Source organism: Eriocheir sinensis, unplaced genomic scaffold (genome assembly GCF_024679095.1).
Source record: "Eriocheir sinensis breed Jianghai 21 unplaced genomic scaffold, ASM2467909v1 Scaffold297, whole genome shotgun sequence".
NCBI classification, from domain to species: Eukaryota; Metazoa; Arthropoda; class Malacostraca; order Decapoda; family Varunidae; genus Eriocheir; species Eriocheir sinensis.
Window position 1 is genome coordinate 380,001 of NW_026111606.1, and position 15,145 is coordinate 395,145.

At 48.0% G+C, this 15,145-nt stretch overlaps 1 protein-coding gene across 1 annotated transcript in view; it reads right to left on the reverse strand.

The window, feature by feature from the left end:
• The window catches only part of LOC126991521 (putative neural-cadherin 2), a 54,638-nt gene that overhangs the window by 2,750 nt on the left and 36,743 nt on the right, over positions 1-15,145 (reverse strand). Inside the window, 12 exon segments of the mRNA XM_050850267.1 lie at positions 440-1,144; positions 2,027-2,137; positions 3,892-4,124; positions 5,077-5,266; positions 6,773-7,109; positions 7,381-7,725; positions 8,829-9,107; positions 9,580-9,925; positions 12,862-13,007; positions 13,772-13,882; positions 14,413-14,554; positions 14,556-14,692. Of these exon segments, the coding sequence (XP_050706224.1) occupies positions 440-1,144; positions 2,027-2,137; positions 3,892-4,124; positions 5,077-5,266; positions 6,773-7,109; positions 7,381-7,725; positions 8,829-9,107; positions 9,580-9,925; positions 12,862-13,007; positions 13,772-13,882; positions 14,413-14,554; positions 14,556-14,692 (3,082 nt within the window).

Genomic DNA, 15,145 nt, shown 5'->3' on the forward strand with positions numbered 1-15,145 from the left:
ATCACCCATTCAACACTAGCACTCACACAACACCCAGCAACACAAAACTAACACAGCACAATTTGGAGAGCAGAAACACTGGTTATTTTTTTCTGTATACTTCTTTTACCCCTGAGCAGGTCTAAGAAAAGAAAAACAACACCAACACAGCAACACTTACACTCAGAAACACAAACAAAACAAAACAAACACCCACAAACACTAATGCCAACACAAACACTAACACCTACCTACACAAACACTCATACAAACTCCTACGCCAGTCAACACAAACAGTAACACAAACTCTGGCACCCACAAACACTAACACAAACTCAACCACCCACCAACACAAACAGCAACGCAAACAGCAACACACCCAAGACAGGCAAAGAGAGACAACGAACAAAACTTACAACGAGCAACACACAAACACACACCAACACACCGCAACACTCACCGAACACCGCCGAAGACAGACAGCTTGAAGGCGACCCATCCCCTTCGTAAGCATACGCCCTCAGATCATCCTGTGCAAGTAGAGGCTGTGGCGGGGGCGGTGGAGGGGCGCCGGCACCCCCTCCAATCACCTCCTGTAGCCTCCGAGCTGTGGTGGGGGGAAGAGGGGCGCGTACACCCCCACCACATGGACTAACACCACCTACACCATCACCAGCGCTAACACCACCACCACACCGGTCTTTGGTGAGGGCGCGGTGTGCTGTGTTTCCTTCCTGCTGTGTTCCCTGCATTGCCTCCCCTCGCTGGCTAATCTTGGGTGTGTCTGAGGGCTGGGAGAGGCGGGGAGAGGGGATACAAGGGGAGGGGAGGCACGTGGAGATGCAGGGAGGTGCAATACATGGGGAGGGGAGGCAAGGGGAGGGGAGGCAAGGGGAGGTAAGGCATGGCTGTGAGAGTTTCATTATACCATCATTCTTGTGTCTCTCTCCGCCCCCCCCTCCTCCTCCTCCTTCTTCACCGCCCTCTTCTTCCTCATGGTGCTTGTAGTGGTGGTGCTGGTGGTGGTCTCCGCTTAGTGTTACGGTTGTCACGCCTACCACTGTCACTCCACCTCCGTCTCCACCTCCACCTTCCACTCCAGGGTGGGTTAGAGCGGTTGGGGCGATGTGGTGGTGGTGGTGGTGGTGGTGGTGAGGGTTGGTGCCTTGAGGAGAGAGAAACGAGAAAGATTATGTGAGGTGATGTCTTATGTGTCTTATGTGTAACTCTCTCTCTCGCTTGGCAGGTGTCTGAGGAAACTCCTTTTTTTCTTCCCTGACTCATGGACGCCCACAATGGTTCGCCGCTGACCAGAATGTTTCGTTTAGTTTCGTTTGGCAATTACTGAGAGCTTCGTGAGATATATTTTTTTTTAGCGAAGTGAAATTATATGAGGTTAAATTTGAACTATATATATTGCCACGGGTGCATTTTCGCCCCCCTCTCTCTCTCTCTCTCTCTCTCTCTCTCTCTCATGCATCAAATTCCTCCTTTCTCACCTGTCCGACCAGGTGCGAGGGCCGTCTCTCTCTCTCTCTCACACACACACACACATACACACACACAAAAACACACACACACACACACACACACACACACACACACACACACACACACATATACACACAGGAAGACAAACTTACCCAACACAACACACATATGGAAAAATAAAACAAAAAAAAATAAGGCAAACGGTGCAACACAAAATAAAAAAAAAACAAGAATCAAAACACACACACACACACACACACACACACACACACACACACACACACACACACACACACACACACACACACACACAAGATAGAAAAGCCCTCACAATAGATAAAAAGATGCACACAAATATAGAAAAACAGAAAAAGGAAACACAAATATGGAAAAAAAAACCAGCTATAGAAAAAACAAACAAAAAAACACTATAGAAAAACCAGACAACAGAAAGAAATACAAATATAGACAAACACACAACAACAAAAAAAAATAAACACACACACACACACACACACACACACACACACACACACACACACACCTGTACCCTTACCTGCACACTCCAACACCTGCGCGCCGCCCTTGGACAGGTGGGTCAGGCTCTCCCCGCTCCGCCCGGCACGTGACCGCTGGTGCCTCACGGTGAGGACCACGCCGATCACCACTGTGGGGGGAGGAGGGGCGGGGGAGGGGGAAAGGGGGAGGAATGGAAGGGGAGAAGAGGAAAGGGGGAGGGAAATGGGAGGAAAGATTGGAGAGGGAAAGAATAATAGGTTTTTTGGGAAGAATAGAGGGAGATAGAAAAGAGGGTAGTAGGGAAGGGGAGGAGGGTCAAAGGGGAAGAAGGGGGAGAAGGGAGGAGAGGAAAGGGGAGGGTATGAAGGGAAGAGATAGTAGGGGAGAGATAGTAAAAGCAGTAGATGGATAGAAAGGGAAGAGGGGAGCGGGGATGAGGAAAAGGAAGGGGGATGAAGGGAAGGGGAGGAGAGGGTATGGAAGGGTAGGAGAAGGCAGGGAAGGGGATGGGTATGAAGGGAAGGGATAGGAGAGATAGTAAAGGCATATACGGGTAGATAGAAGGGAAGGAAAAGGAAGAGGAGGGAGAGGGGAAGAGGATGGATGGGAGGAGGAGGGGAAAGAGGGGGAGTAAACGAAAGAGATGAAAGGGGAGGAATGGTAATTTTGGAGTACATAGAAGGGTGAAGGGGAGGAGATGGAGTGGGAAAGGTGGGTGGGAGGAGAAGGAGGGGAGTGGGGAGAGTACAAAGGGAGGAGATGGTAGGGGAGAGATTGTGACGAAGGAAGAGATGGGTGGGAGAAAAAGGAGGGGAGTGGGGAGAGTACAAAGGGATGAGATGGTAGGGGAGAGATTGTGACGAAGGAAGAGATGGGTGGGAGAAAAAGTAGGGGAGTGGGGAGAGTACAAAGGGAGGAGATGGCAGGGGAGAGATTGTGACGATAGAAGAGATGGGTGGGAGAAAAAGGAGGGGAGTGGGGAGAGTACAAAGGGAGGAGAGAGTTGGGGAGAGATAATGAAGGAGGAGACAGATGAAGGGATGGGATAAGAAATAGGGAGATTGATAAGAGTGAAAAACGCCAAGACAGTGAGATTTTAAGGCATATGGAAGTACACTCTCCTCCCGAAATTGACCTCTCTTTCGGCCACCTCTTTTGATTCTTTTTTGTAGGAGCAGCGAGTAGCGGGCTTTTTTTTATTATTGTTTCCTTTTTTTGTGCCCTTGAGCTGTCTCCTTTGTTGTAAAAAACCCCCACACACAAAAAGGAGAGGGAGAGACAGAAAGGGAGATATAAAGACATAAAGCGAGAAAATATATCTGACTCTTTTTGTTTAATATGTTTTGCGGTTGGACTATTATTATATTTCTTTAGTTCTCCTTTTAAATAACAATGCAATCAACTTTATATCTTTTTGGCAACTATAAACTCTCTCTCTCTCTCTCTCTCTCTCGCTCTCTCTCTGCACCTACGTTATTTATTTTTTGTTTCCTTTCTCTTTTGCCCTTGAGCTATCTTCTATGCATTAAACTCCCCTCCTCACCAACACCTCCCCCCTCCCTTTCCCCAACACCCCCCACAACACACTACCCCCAATACTTCATCTTCACACTCTCCTCCCCACCCACTTCCCCCTCAATCTCCCCCCTCACTCTCACCCGACACTCTCCGCCCCTCTCCCCTCATATACATTTCACCCCACAAACTCCCCCCACACACACCCGTTTCCTCCCCCACTTCCCCCTACACTTACGTCTCCTCACACATTACCCTCCCCACAATCTCCCCTTTCACTGCCCTATACTCCCCTAAAACCCACTTCTCCCCCACTCTCCCCCCACTCACTGCCCCTACTCTTCACTACCACTCACAACCTCCCCCACACACTCCCCACCCACTCACCCACGACCAAGACGGAGAGGGTGAGGGCGGCGATGGCGAGGGGGGCGTTGACGGGGTGGGTGTCCGCTTCCATCTTCGCCCACTCACAGTTGTCGCCCCCGTGCGTCAGCGGGCAGGCGCAGCGGTAGCCCGGCCGCAGGTTGTAGCAGGTGCCCCCGTGCAGGCAGGGGCCGTACACACACTCGTCCACGTCCACGCACTCACGACCCACCAGCTGACGCCCCGGACCGCAGCTGGGGAGGGGAGGAGGGGAAAGGGGGAGAAGGATGGAGGGTAGAGGGTCGGGTTGGGTAGAATGAGAAGGGAAAGGTCAGGGTTATTAAGGTTAGGAAGGGAAGTGAGAGGCATTTGGCTAGGAAGGGAATTGAGAGGCATTTGGCTCGGAAGGGAATTAAGAGGCATTTGGCTAGGAAGGGAATTAAGAGGCATTTGGCTAGGAAGGGAATTAAGAGGCATTTGGCTAGGAAGGGAAGTAAGAGGCATTTGGCTAGGAAGGGAATTAAGAGGCATTTGGCTAGGAAGGGAAGTAAGAGGCATTTAATAGAAGGGAATTAAGAGGCATTTAGAAGGAAGTAAGAGGCATTTAATAGAAGGAATTAAGAGGCATTTAGAAGGAAGTAAGAGGCATTTATTAGAAGGAATTGAGAGGCATTTGGCTAGGAAGGAATTAAGAGGCATTTGGCTAGAAGGAACTAAGAGGCATTTGGCTAGGAAGGAACTAAGAGGCATTTGGCTAGGAAGGAACTAAGAGGCATTTGGCTAGAAAGGAACTAAGAGGCATTTGGCTAGAAGGAACTAAGAGGCATTTATTAGGAAAGGGAACTAAGAGGCATTTGGCTAGGAAGGGAACTAAGAGGCATTTGGCTAGGAAGGGAACTAAGAGGCATTTGGCTAGGAAAGGAACTAAGAGGCATTTGGCTAGGAAAGGAACTAAGAGGCATTTGGCTAGGAAGGGAATTGAGAGGCATTTGGCTAGGAAGGGACGTGGCGTGGAGGATGTACGTAATGTGTTGTGTGTATCGTTTAAGGTTAGTCTATCTTCTATAATCTATTCTAAACACATCAAATAATTAACAACTCTCCCCAGCCCCCCATAACCCTTCCCACAGTCATCCCCATCACCCCTACTCCCTCAGAAACACTCCCCATCGTCCTCTAACCCTTCCCCATCTTCCCCATTCCTACCTGCAAGCGGCGTGTGTCCAGGAGGGTGTGCAGGTGAGGGGGGGTAGGCCGGCGGTGGCGGGGCAGGGGTCGGGGGCGGGGCAGGCGGCGGCCCGGCCCCGCCAGGAGTCCACGGTGCCCCGCGGCGGGTGGGTGTGGGCGGGGGGGTGGGGGAGCGCCTTGCCCCCTATCCTGACGTCATCGAGGCAGACTGGAGAAGCGGGAAAGATGAGTAAGGGAAAGGGTAAATAAGGGGTGAAGGATGAGTAAGAAAAGGGGTGAATAAAGGTGGACGGATGGGTATGGGGTGTGAGGGGTGAGTATAGATAAGGGAGGCGATAGGAATAATATAATGAAGGGGTGAAGAAGGGTTAGGAAGGGTGCATAAAGGGTGAAAGGGTGGGTAAGGGGTGAAGATAGCAAAGGGGTGAGTAAGATGGAGGGGGTGAAGGGGTGGGTAAGAGGTGAAGGGGTGAGTAAGATGGAGGGAGTGAAGGGGTGGGTAAGAGGTGAAGGGGTGAGTGAGTACAGGTATAATATATAGGTAAACAATAACAAAACAAAAAAATGGATACACAAACAAACAAGTACATTTCACGAACCAACAAAGAAAAACAAACAAGCGAACTAAACAACCAAACCAAACAAAAACAAGACTAACCTTAAACCACCACAACCTCAACACGGTTACCACCACAAAAAAAAAACTTCACCGCTGTTACCACCACAAAAAAACTCAACACTGTTACCACCACAAAAAACAACTTCAACACTGTTACCACCACAAAAAACAACTTCAACACTGTTACCACCACAAAAAACAACCTCAACACTGTTACCACCACAAAAAACAACCTCAACACTGTTACCACCACAAAAAACAACCTCAACACTGTTACCACCACAAAAAAACTCAACACTGTTACCACCACAAAAAACAACTTCAACACTGTTACCACCACAAAAAACAACCTCAACACTGTTACCACCACAAAAAACCTCAACACTGTTACCACCACAAAAAACCTCAACACTGTTACCACCACAAAAAACCTCAACACTGTTACCACCACAAAAAACCTCAACACTGTTACCACCACAAAAAACCTCAACACTGTTACCACCACAAAAAACAACCTCATCACTGTTACCACCACAAAAAACAACCCCATCACTGTTACCACCATAAAAAACAACCCCATCACTGTTACCACCATAAAAAACAACCTCAACACTGTTACCACCACAAAAAACCTCAACACTGTTACCACCACAAAAAACAACCTCAACACTGTTACCACCACAAAAAACAACCCCATCACTGTTACCACCACAAAAAACAACCCCATCACTGTTACCACCACAAAAAACAACCCCAACACTTACCACCACAAAAAACAACCCCAACACTGTTACCACCACAAAAAACAACCTCAACACTGTTACCACCACAAAAAACAACCCCATCACTGTTACCACCACAAAAACAACCTCAACACTGTTACCACCACAAAAAACAACCCCATCACTGTTACCACCATAAAAAACAACCCCATCACTGTTACCACCACAAAAAAACAACCTCAACACTGTTACCACCACAAAAAACAACCTCAACACTGTTACCACCACAAAAAAACAACCTCAACACTGTTACCACCACAAAAAACAACTTCAACACTGTTACCACCACAAAAAACAACCCCATCCAACTCACCCTCACTCAAATCCTCTCTGACCACCACTTCCCCTGTGGCCCCCAGCTGAGGCACGCCCCCCAGGAGGACACTAGAGGCCTCGATGGGGGGCGGGGGCGGCGAAAGGAGGGCGTGGAGGTCCCCAGACACGGAGGAGGCGAGGAAGGAGGTGAGGGTCGTGTTGTGTCGCCAGCCGTCCGAGGAATTGTCAACCAGCACCTCGATGTTGTGGCCTTGTCTTCGCGCCTTCAGGGAGTGCCAGGCGCCGTCCCCCAGTGACACCCCTTCCAGGCACACCTCCTGAACCCCCTGCCGTGCCCCCCCCTCCACCCCGGCGCATGCTATCCCCCCGCGAAGCTGTAAAGAGAAAAGGGGGGAAGGTGCGGGGAGTTTGTTGCAGTGATGGATGACTCGATTGTAATTCAAGATAGGGCAGTGAAAATAAGACACACACACACACACACACACACACACACACACACACACACACACACACACACACACACACACACACACACACACACATCCCTACACCCTCCCATACCCACAAAACACCCCTTTCCCCTCACACACACCCCACAACTCCCCACGTACACACCCTCCCGTCCCCAACCCCCCCTAAACTCACTCTAATCCTGAAGGCGTGGGCGTGTGTGTCATCCTTCATCATCATCATCAGCCCATCCAGCCGCCCGCGCCCCCTCACCCGCACCCGCACCTCCACATTGTACGGGTCGGGGGGGCGGGGGAGGGAGAGCCGGGCGTAGGAGGAGGGGGTGAGGGTGACGGGGGTGGTGGGGGAGGAGCAGGTCGCCCCTCCCCACCCAGGTTCACACTCGCACCACGGGTTGTCGAGGCCCCCCACGCACCGCCCTCGCCGCCCACAGGGGTCGCCGCGCCCACACGCCCGCGCCTGCACCCCGCACCCCCCCTGGCTCCCGCTGCTGTGTGCCGGTTCGCCCAAGTCCACCAGCTGCGGGAGTGTGGCAAAGATTGTGACAAAGATAGACATGTGGATATCAGTGACACGGTAAGATAGAAAGAGAAAAGATGGATTTAGGGACATTAAGAAAAGATAGACAGAGAAAAAAAATAAGACACAGAGGATGGATTTAGAGACACAGAAAGGAATGTGTGTTTGTTTTCGTTGTTGGTTCGTGAAATGTACTTGTTTGTTTGTGTGTGGATATCAGGAACACGGTAAGATAGAGAGAGAAAAACAGAGAGGGATTTAGGGACATTAAGAAAAGATAGACAGAGAAAAAAAATAAGACAGAGAGGATGGATTTAGAGACACAGAAAGGAAAGTGTGTTTGTTTTTGTTGTTGGGAGATAAAGAGAAAAAAGAGAGGGATTTAGGGACATTAAGAAAAGATAAGGATATAGAGGGAAAATAAGACAGAGAGGATGTTTGTGTGTGGATATTAGGAACACGGGGAGATTGAGAGAGAAACAGAGAGAGGGATTTAGGGACATTAAGAAAAGATAGAGACAGAGAAAAAAAATAAGGACACAGAGAGGGAAAATAAGACAGTGAAAGGATGGATTTAGAGACACAGAAGGGAATAGGGACAAAGAGAGGAACAATGAAGTCGTAGATTGGTAGATAAAGACGTAGATAATTGGAGATAAAAATATAAAAAAAAGTACAAGAACAGAAAACATAATTAACATATAAAGACATCGAAAATAACGAGCACAACGAAAAAAAAGTTAAGCAAGGAAATGATTCAGAAAGAGAGAACATAAAAAGAAGATGAAAAGAAGAAGAAAAATTAGAAGTAGAAGCAAGAAAAGACGAGAAGAGAAGACAACAACAACGACTAACTATTATACTGCTACTACAGAGATGAAAAGAAGAAAATAAGTGGATGGAAAAGTAGAAGGAAGAAAACAAGTTAAAAGAAGACAACGACTACTACTACTACTACTACTACTACTACTACTACTACTACCACTACTACTACTACTACTACTACCACTATTACTACCACTACTACTATTACTACCACTACTACTACTACCACTACTACTACTACTACTACCACCACTACTACTCTCCCCCCCATAACTTACCTCCCCATTCAGCTTGAGGTGGGAGATGCAACCGTGTAGAGGGGGGGCGAGGGGGGCGCCTACACTCCACCCAATATCCTGGGGGTGCGGGGGGGCGTGCGCCAGGCCCCCCACCTGCAACGGCCCCCCCGCGCTCCAGCCCCCCACTTCCAGCCCCCCATCCTCATCATCTCCCTCCCCTTCCCCCTGCCTCCCCCACCCAGCCCTCGCCAGGCAGGGGTGCGGGGGAGGGGGTCCGCCGCTCCCCACACCACATTCTTCCACTGCTAGAACGACGCCCTGGAGGGGAGGAAGGGGGGAGGGGGGTGGAAGGGAAGGGGGATAAGGGAAGGAAAAAAATGAGGAAGGAGGATTAATATTAGTATTTTTTTTGTTTGTGTTATCAATATTGTTATTATTATTATTATTATTATTATTATTATTATTATTATTATTATTATTATTATTATTATTATTATTATTATTATTATTATTATTATTATTATTATTTTTCAAAAGCCAAAGAAAATGGAGACCTAACATAGAGAAAGAAAAAAAATATAAGCAGAGAAAAAAACATTAAGATGAAAAGAAGAAAAAAATCAAGAAAATAAAAAGTAGAAGAGAGAAGATCAGAGGAGAAAAGAGAGAAGCACAAAAAAAAAAGAGGGAAAGTAGATGATTATTAACTGAGAGGAAATTGTCACGTAAATGAGAGAAAAAAAACCCGGAGAAAAATCAATTACCCTCACCATCCCACCTGCCCACTCACCTGCCCGTCCAAGTGCAGGTGTAGGGAGTGCCAGGTGTTCACTTTCAAGGTCACGTTCACCTCCACCTTCACCGCCCCCCGACCCCCCTCCACCACCACCTGCGGGCGCCCCCCCACCACCTGTACCACTAGGAGGGGAGGCGGGGATGAGGATGATGATGATGATGAGGAGGAGAGGGGGCCGGAGTAGAGGAGGAGGGCGTCGGGGTGGAGGGGGAGGAGGCGGAGGGAGTAGGTGGTGGGGAGACAGGGGGAAGGGGGAGACAACCACACCCACCCCCTCCCCGAGAAGGAGCGAGAGAGAATCTTGCACTGGGGACCTGAGGCACCCACGGGACACAGGCACCTGGGGGAGACGGAGAGCGGGGGAGAGACGCGTGAGGGAGAGCTTTATTAGGGAGAGACTCACTGAGTGTTGTATTTTAAGACATTTCGCCGCCCAAGAACACCTATTTGACAAGGCTTTCGTAGGAGTTGTGGGCATTTCCAGGGGTAGTTTTATGACCCTGGTGGTAGTTTGATCCTTCCTCTGTACCGTGAACCTCAAGAAACACATATTTGACAAGGCTTTCGTAGGAGTTGTGGGCATTTCCAGGGGTAGTTTTATGACCCTGGTGGTAGTTTGATCCTTCCTCTGTACCGTGAACCTCAAGAAACACATATGTAACAAGGCTTTCGTAGGAGTTGTGGGCATTTCCAGGGGTAGTTTTATGACCCTGGTGGTAGTTTGATCCTTCCTCTGTACCGTGAACCTCAAGAAACACATATTTAACAAGGCTTTCGTAGGAGTTGTGGGCATTTCCAAGGGTAGTTTTATGACCCTGGTGGTAGTTTGATCCTTCCTCTGTACCGTGAACCTGAAGAAACACTCATTACAACCCGACTGACCCCCTCATTGACCTTCAGAAATAGCTGATGTGAGAAGCGAATGTGTCTTATAATACCAACCTCAAACTTTCTATAGCTTTGCGCCTGCACAACGAGGAAGGGGGCGGGGAGGAGGAGGAGGAACAGGAGGAGAAAGAAGAGGAGGAGGAGGAATCTGAATTTTTAATCCTTCTCCCTCCCCTTATTTCCATGTCTTTCCCCATCTTCCCGTACCCATCCCTTTCTTCCTTTTTTACCTCCTCCCTTTTTCTTTCCCTTTCTTTTCCCCTCCCCTCCTCCCTCTATTAACCCGGTAGCTGCGGGGATCATGTTTCTTAAAGGCTCCTCTAAGCGAATTAATGAGAAAAAGTTCACCACTCACGCCAACCATTTCATAATACATACCAACGCATTTGTGATCAGTTTATGCATCATCTTTTTGGGGGGTTTATATCATGGCAAGAGTTTGGGCCGTTGCTGGTACACGATAAAGCCACAAATTTGGCCCTTCGCTGGTACACGATAAAGCCACAAATTTGGCCCTTCGCTGGTACACGATAAAGCCACAAATTTGGCCCTTCGCTGGTACACGATAACGCCACAAATTTGGCCCTTCGCTGCTACCGGGTTAACGCATTCACAAACTTCTTACAACTCTAAACACTTTCTAAAGCGCTGATGACATTATATCCACGGTTCTCACAGCTCTACTAATATGATTTTGAAATTATACAGTAAGAAATGACGTTTGATGCAAATTTCATGAAAGGAGTTGCTGTTTTGGAAGAAGAATGTCGGCCAGCTCAAAATAAATAAGTAAGGATATTAAATAGAGAGGTTTATACAAATAACAACAACAAAAAAAATAAAGTAGTCGTGATGCTGGACAGAACGTAGTCTTTTTTTTTTTCTTTTTTTTTTACAGCAGAGGACGCAGCTCATGAAAAAAAAAAAAAACACGCGGATCACTGTTCCCACGAAAGTTCGAAAAAGAAATGACAACACAATAACGAAAACGAAACAACAAAAAAAGAAAACAAAACAAAAAAAGAAAACAAAACAAAAAAAGAAAACAAAACAAAAAAAAAACAAAGTGAAAAACAGGCAAAAAGAAAAACAAACAGACACAACAGAAACCAGAAACAGGAGCGAACCAAACACAGACAACAGAAACAGAAATAATAACACGAATAAAAAAATAAAAAAAACATAAAAACCCCAATAAAATCACGAACGACACTGAGCCCAAAGTCCAACGTCGTCAAATTATCGTACTCAGAATTATCAGTACTCAGAATCAGTAATTATCGTATTTACCGGTTTCTGACGCCTAACTATTGCCAAGAAACATCAAGAATTAACTATTTTAACGGTAAATATAAATGAATCTAGTTACTGAGGCCCAGGAGACGGTTTTGGGGTCGGAAGTTGGTAAATATAAGAGGCTGAGTACGACAATCTGGCAACGTTGGCCCAAACTTTCCAGACTTAATTTCACGTCCCGGAGGAAGCTGCGGCCAGAGTCAACAGCCAAGACCGAGACCAAGGTGATGTTTTTCAGCTCCTGGTTCTCTTGGCACTGTACGGCTCTCTAACGGCACACACACACACACACACATATATACAAAGACACATTTCCCATTCCCCATATCTAATTTCCCCCTTCTTTTCCCCTCCTCTCCCATTTCCAGGTATAAATTTCCCTTCTCTTTCAATCCTCTCCTTCCTTTCACTGATTTTTTCTCCTCTTTTCCCTTTCTTAAGCACACTTTTTCTCTCTCTTTTCCCATCCTCTCCTTTCTTTCCTTTCCTTCTATCACATTTTTTCCCCCTTCCTTTCCCCTGTCATCCAATCCTTCCCTTTATTCTCTCTCCCTTCCCCATCACTTTTCTCTTTTCCACCCCTTCCCTTTTTCATCTCCCCTCCCTTCTTTCTCAACCATCAACTTTGCTCTTTTCTTTCCTTTCCCTCTTTCTAAACTGCCATTTCTCCCCTTCCCTTCCCTCCCCTTCTCTCTAAACTACCACTTCTTCCCTTCCCTTCCCTTCCCATTCTCCCTCAGACACCACTCTTCCCTTCCCTTCCCTTCCCTCCCCTTCTCTCTAAACTACCACTTCTTCCCTTCCCTTCCCTTCCCATTCTCCCTCAGACACCACTCTTCCCTTCCCTTCCCTCCTCTCCCCTCCCCCCATCACTTTTGCCCTTCCTTTTCATTCCTTTCTTTTTTAATTAACATTCTTCATCTTCCTTTCCCTCTTCTATTTTCTCAACCACTACTTTTCCCCTTCCCTTACCTCCCCTCCTTTATTTTCCCTTCCCTTCCCTTCCCTCATTGATTTCCCTTTCCCTCCTCTCCTATACATTCCCCTTTAACACATTCCCGTCTCTTCTTCCTCAACCCCCCCATCACTCACCTCTTTCCCATCACGCAGCGCCCCCCGTTCAGGCAGGAGTTGGGGGTACACGCGCCCCCCTCCAGGTGGTGGGGGCCGCGCGGGGGGCAGGGGGGGGCGTGGCTCAGGCGGGGGGTCACCAGCGAGGTCAGGTTTGTGTCCACCACCTGAGGGTCAAAGGTCAAGGTCAGAGTTGATTGAAGTGGAAGAAAATGAAGTTTGATGAAAAAAATATCAAAAGATCAAAAGTTTGTGCAAGAAAAAGAATGAAAGCGAGGAAAAGTAAGAAACTGGATACTGAAAAAGAAGGGAAAATTATAGGAAAAGAAGGAAGAGTTTACTGAAAGATGATGATGAAAAAGTAACAATTAAACGTGGAAGGAATGAAGGAAATAAATATAATAAATGAAATGAGATGAAAAGATGACAAAAAAATATTAATACTGAAGAAACCAAGTAAATAATAGAGAATAATGAAAATAAAATTAAGAAAAGTGAAAAAAGGGTTGAAAGAAAAGGAAACTAACAAAAAAAGTATAATTAAGAAATAAATGAAGAAAATGAGAATAAAACAATAAAAGAATGATAAAATAAAAACTGTTAATAATAAATGCCTATTTTTAAGAGAGAGAGAGAGAGAGAGAGAGAGAGAGAGAGAGAGAGAGAGAGAGAGAGAGAGAGAGAGAGAGAGAGAGAGAGAGAGAGAGAGAGAGAGAGAGAGAGAGAGAGAGAGAGAGAGAGAGAGAGAGAGAGAGAGAGAGAGAGAGAGAGAGAGAGAGAGAGAGAGAGAGAGAGAGAGAGAGAGAGAGAGAGAGAGAGAGAGAGAGAGAGAGAGAGAGAGAGAGAGAGAGAGAGAGAGAGAGAGAGAGAGAGAGAGAGAGAGAGAGAGAGAGAGAGAGAGAGAGAGAGAGAGAGAGAGAGAGCAACTCACCTGCAGAGGAAGCACCATGGAGGCCAGGGAGGGGGGGTGGAGGGGGGGCGTTGGGGGGGAGGGGGGCGCGGCGTCCCCCACCATCACCCTCAGATTCATCACCTTCTCCAACTGGGGGGGGGGGGAGGGTAGTAGTAGTAGTAGTAGTAGTAGTAGTAGTAGTAGTAGTAGTAGGAATCTCATTATTATTATTATTACTATCATTATTATCATCATTAAAATACAGGTAAACACACGCATGCACACACACTCCCCTTTAGCCCCTCTCTCCTCCCCTCCCCCTTTCTCTTCCCCTCTTCATCACTCCTATCACCTACGCTAAACCCCTCTTCTCCCCTTCCTTATTCCCTTTTCTTTCCTCCATCTCTTCTCCTCCACCCTTCTTCTCATTCTCCTCCTTCACCTTTATCTTCCCTCCACTCTCTGCTCTGTTCCTCCTCCTCTTTCTCCTCCTCCTCCTCCTTTCTCTTTCTTCCTCCCCTCTCCTCCCCCCTCCTTTTTCATCTTCCCTTCTCCCCTCAAACATTCCACCCCATTTATCTCCTTACTCCTCCACTTCCCCTTCTGTTCCCCCTATCCTAATCCCCCCTCCCCTTCTACCCTCTATTCTCCCCTCCTCCTCTTCCCCCCTATACCCCCACCTTTTCCTGATGTAGGGAGAGCAGCCCCCTCAACTTGACGGGGTTCATGAAGGGTACGGGGGTGGTGGGGGCGGTAGGGGCGACGGGGGGCTGCCTCACGCTGACCCACACCCATGTCCGGGGGTGGGGGCTGTCCGGGGAGGGGGTCGTGCTGGGAGGGCTGGGGGTCGCTGGTTGGGGTACCGTAGACGCTAACGATGAGCACCTCCACCCCCGCCCCCGCGCCCCCCACCACCTCCCGCACGGCTCCCGACAGAGTACCCAGACCCCCCCCGCCTGTCTGTGTGGGGGGGAGGGGGGGAGAAGGAAGGAAGGGAAGGGGAGGTATGGAAAAGGAAGGAAAGGGGAGGAGACGGGGAAGGAAGGAAAAGGGAAGAGATAGGAACATAAGAAAATGGGGAAGGAAGGGGAGGGGATGAGATGGGGAATGAAGGGAAGGGGATGAAATTGGGGAAGGAGGGGAAGGGGAAGGTATGGGAAAGGAAAGAGAGGGGAAGAAATAAAAAAGAAAGGGAAGGGGTAGGTATTGGGAAGGAAGGGGAGGGGAAAGTATGGGAATGATGGGAGGGGGGGGGAAACATATGGTAAGGAAAGGGGAGAGAGGGGAAAAAAGAGAGTAAGGGAAGGGAAGAAAGGGAGGAATGGATAATGGGTAAAGGAGAGTAAGGGAAGGGGAGAAGAAAGTGGAGGAAAAGGAAAGGGGGAGATTAGGTAAAAAAAGGTAAGGGAAGGG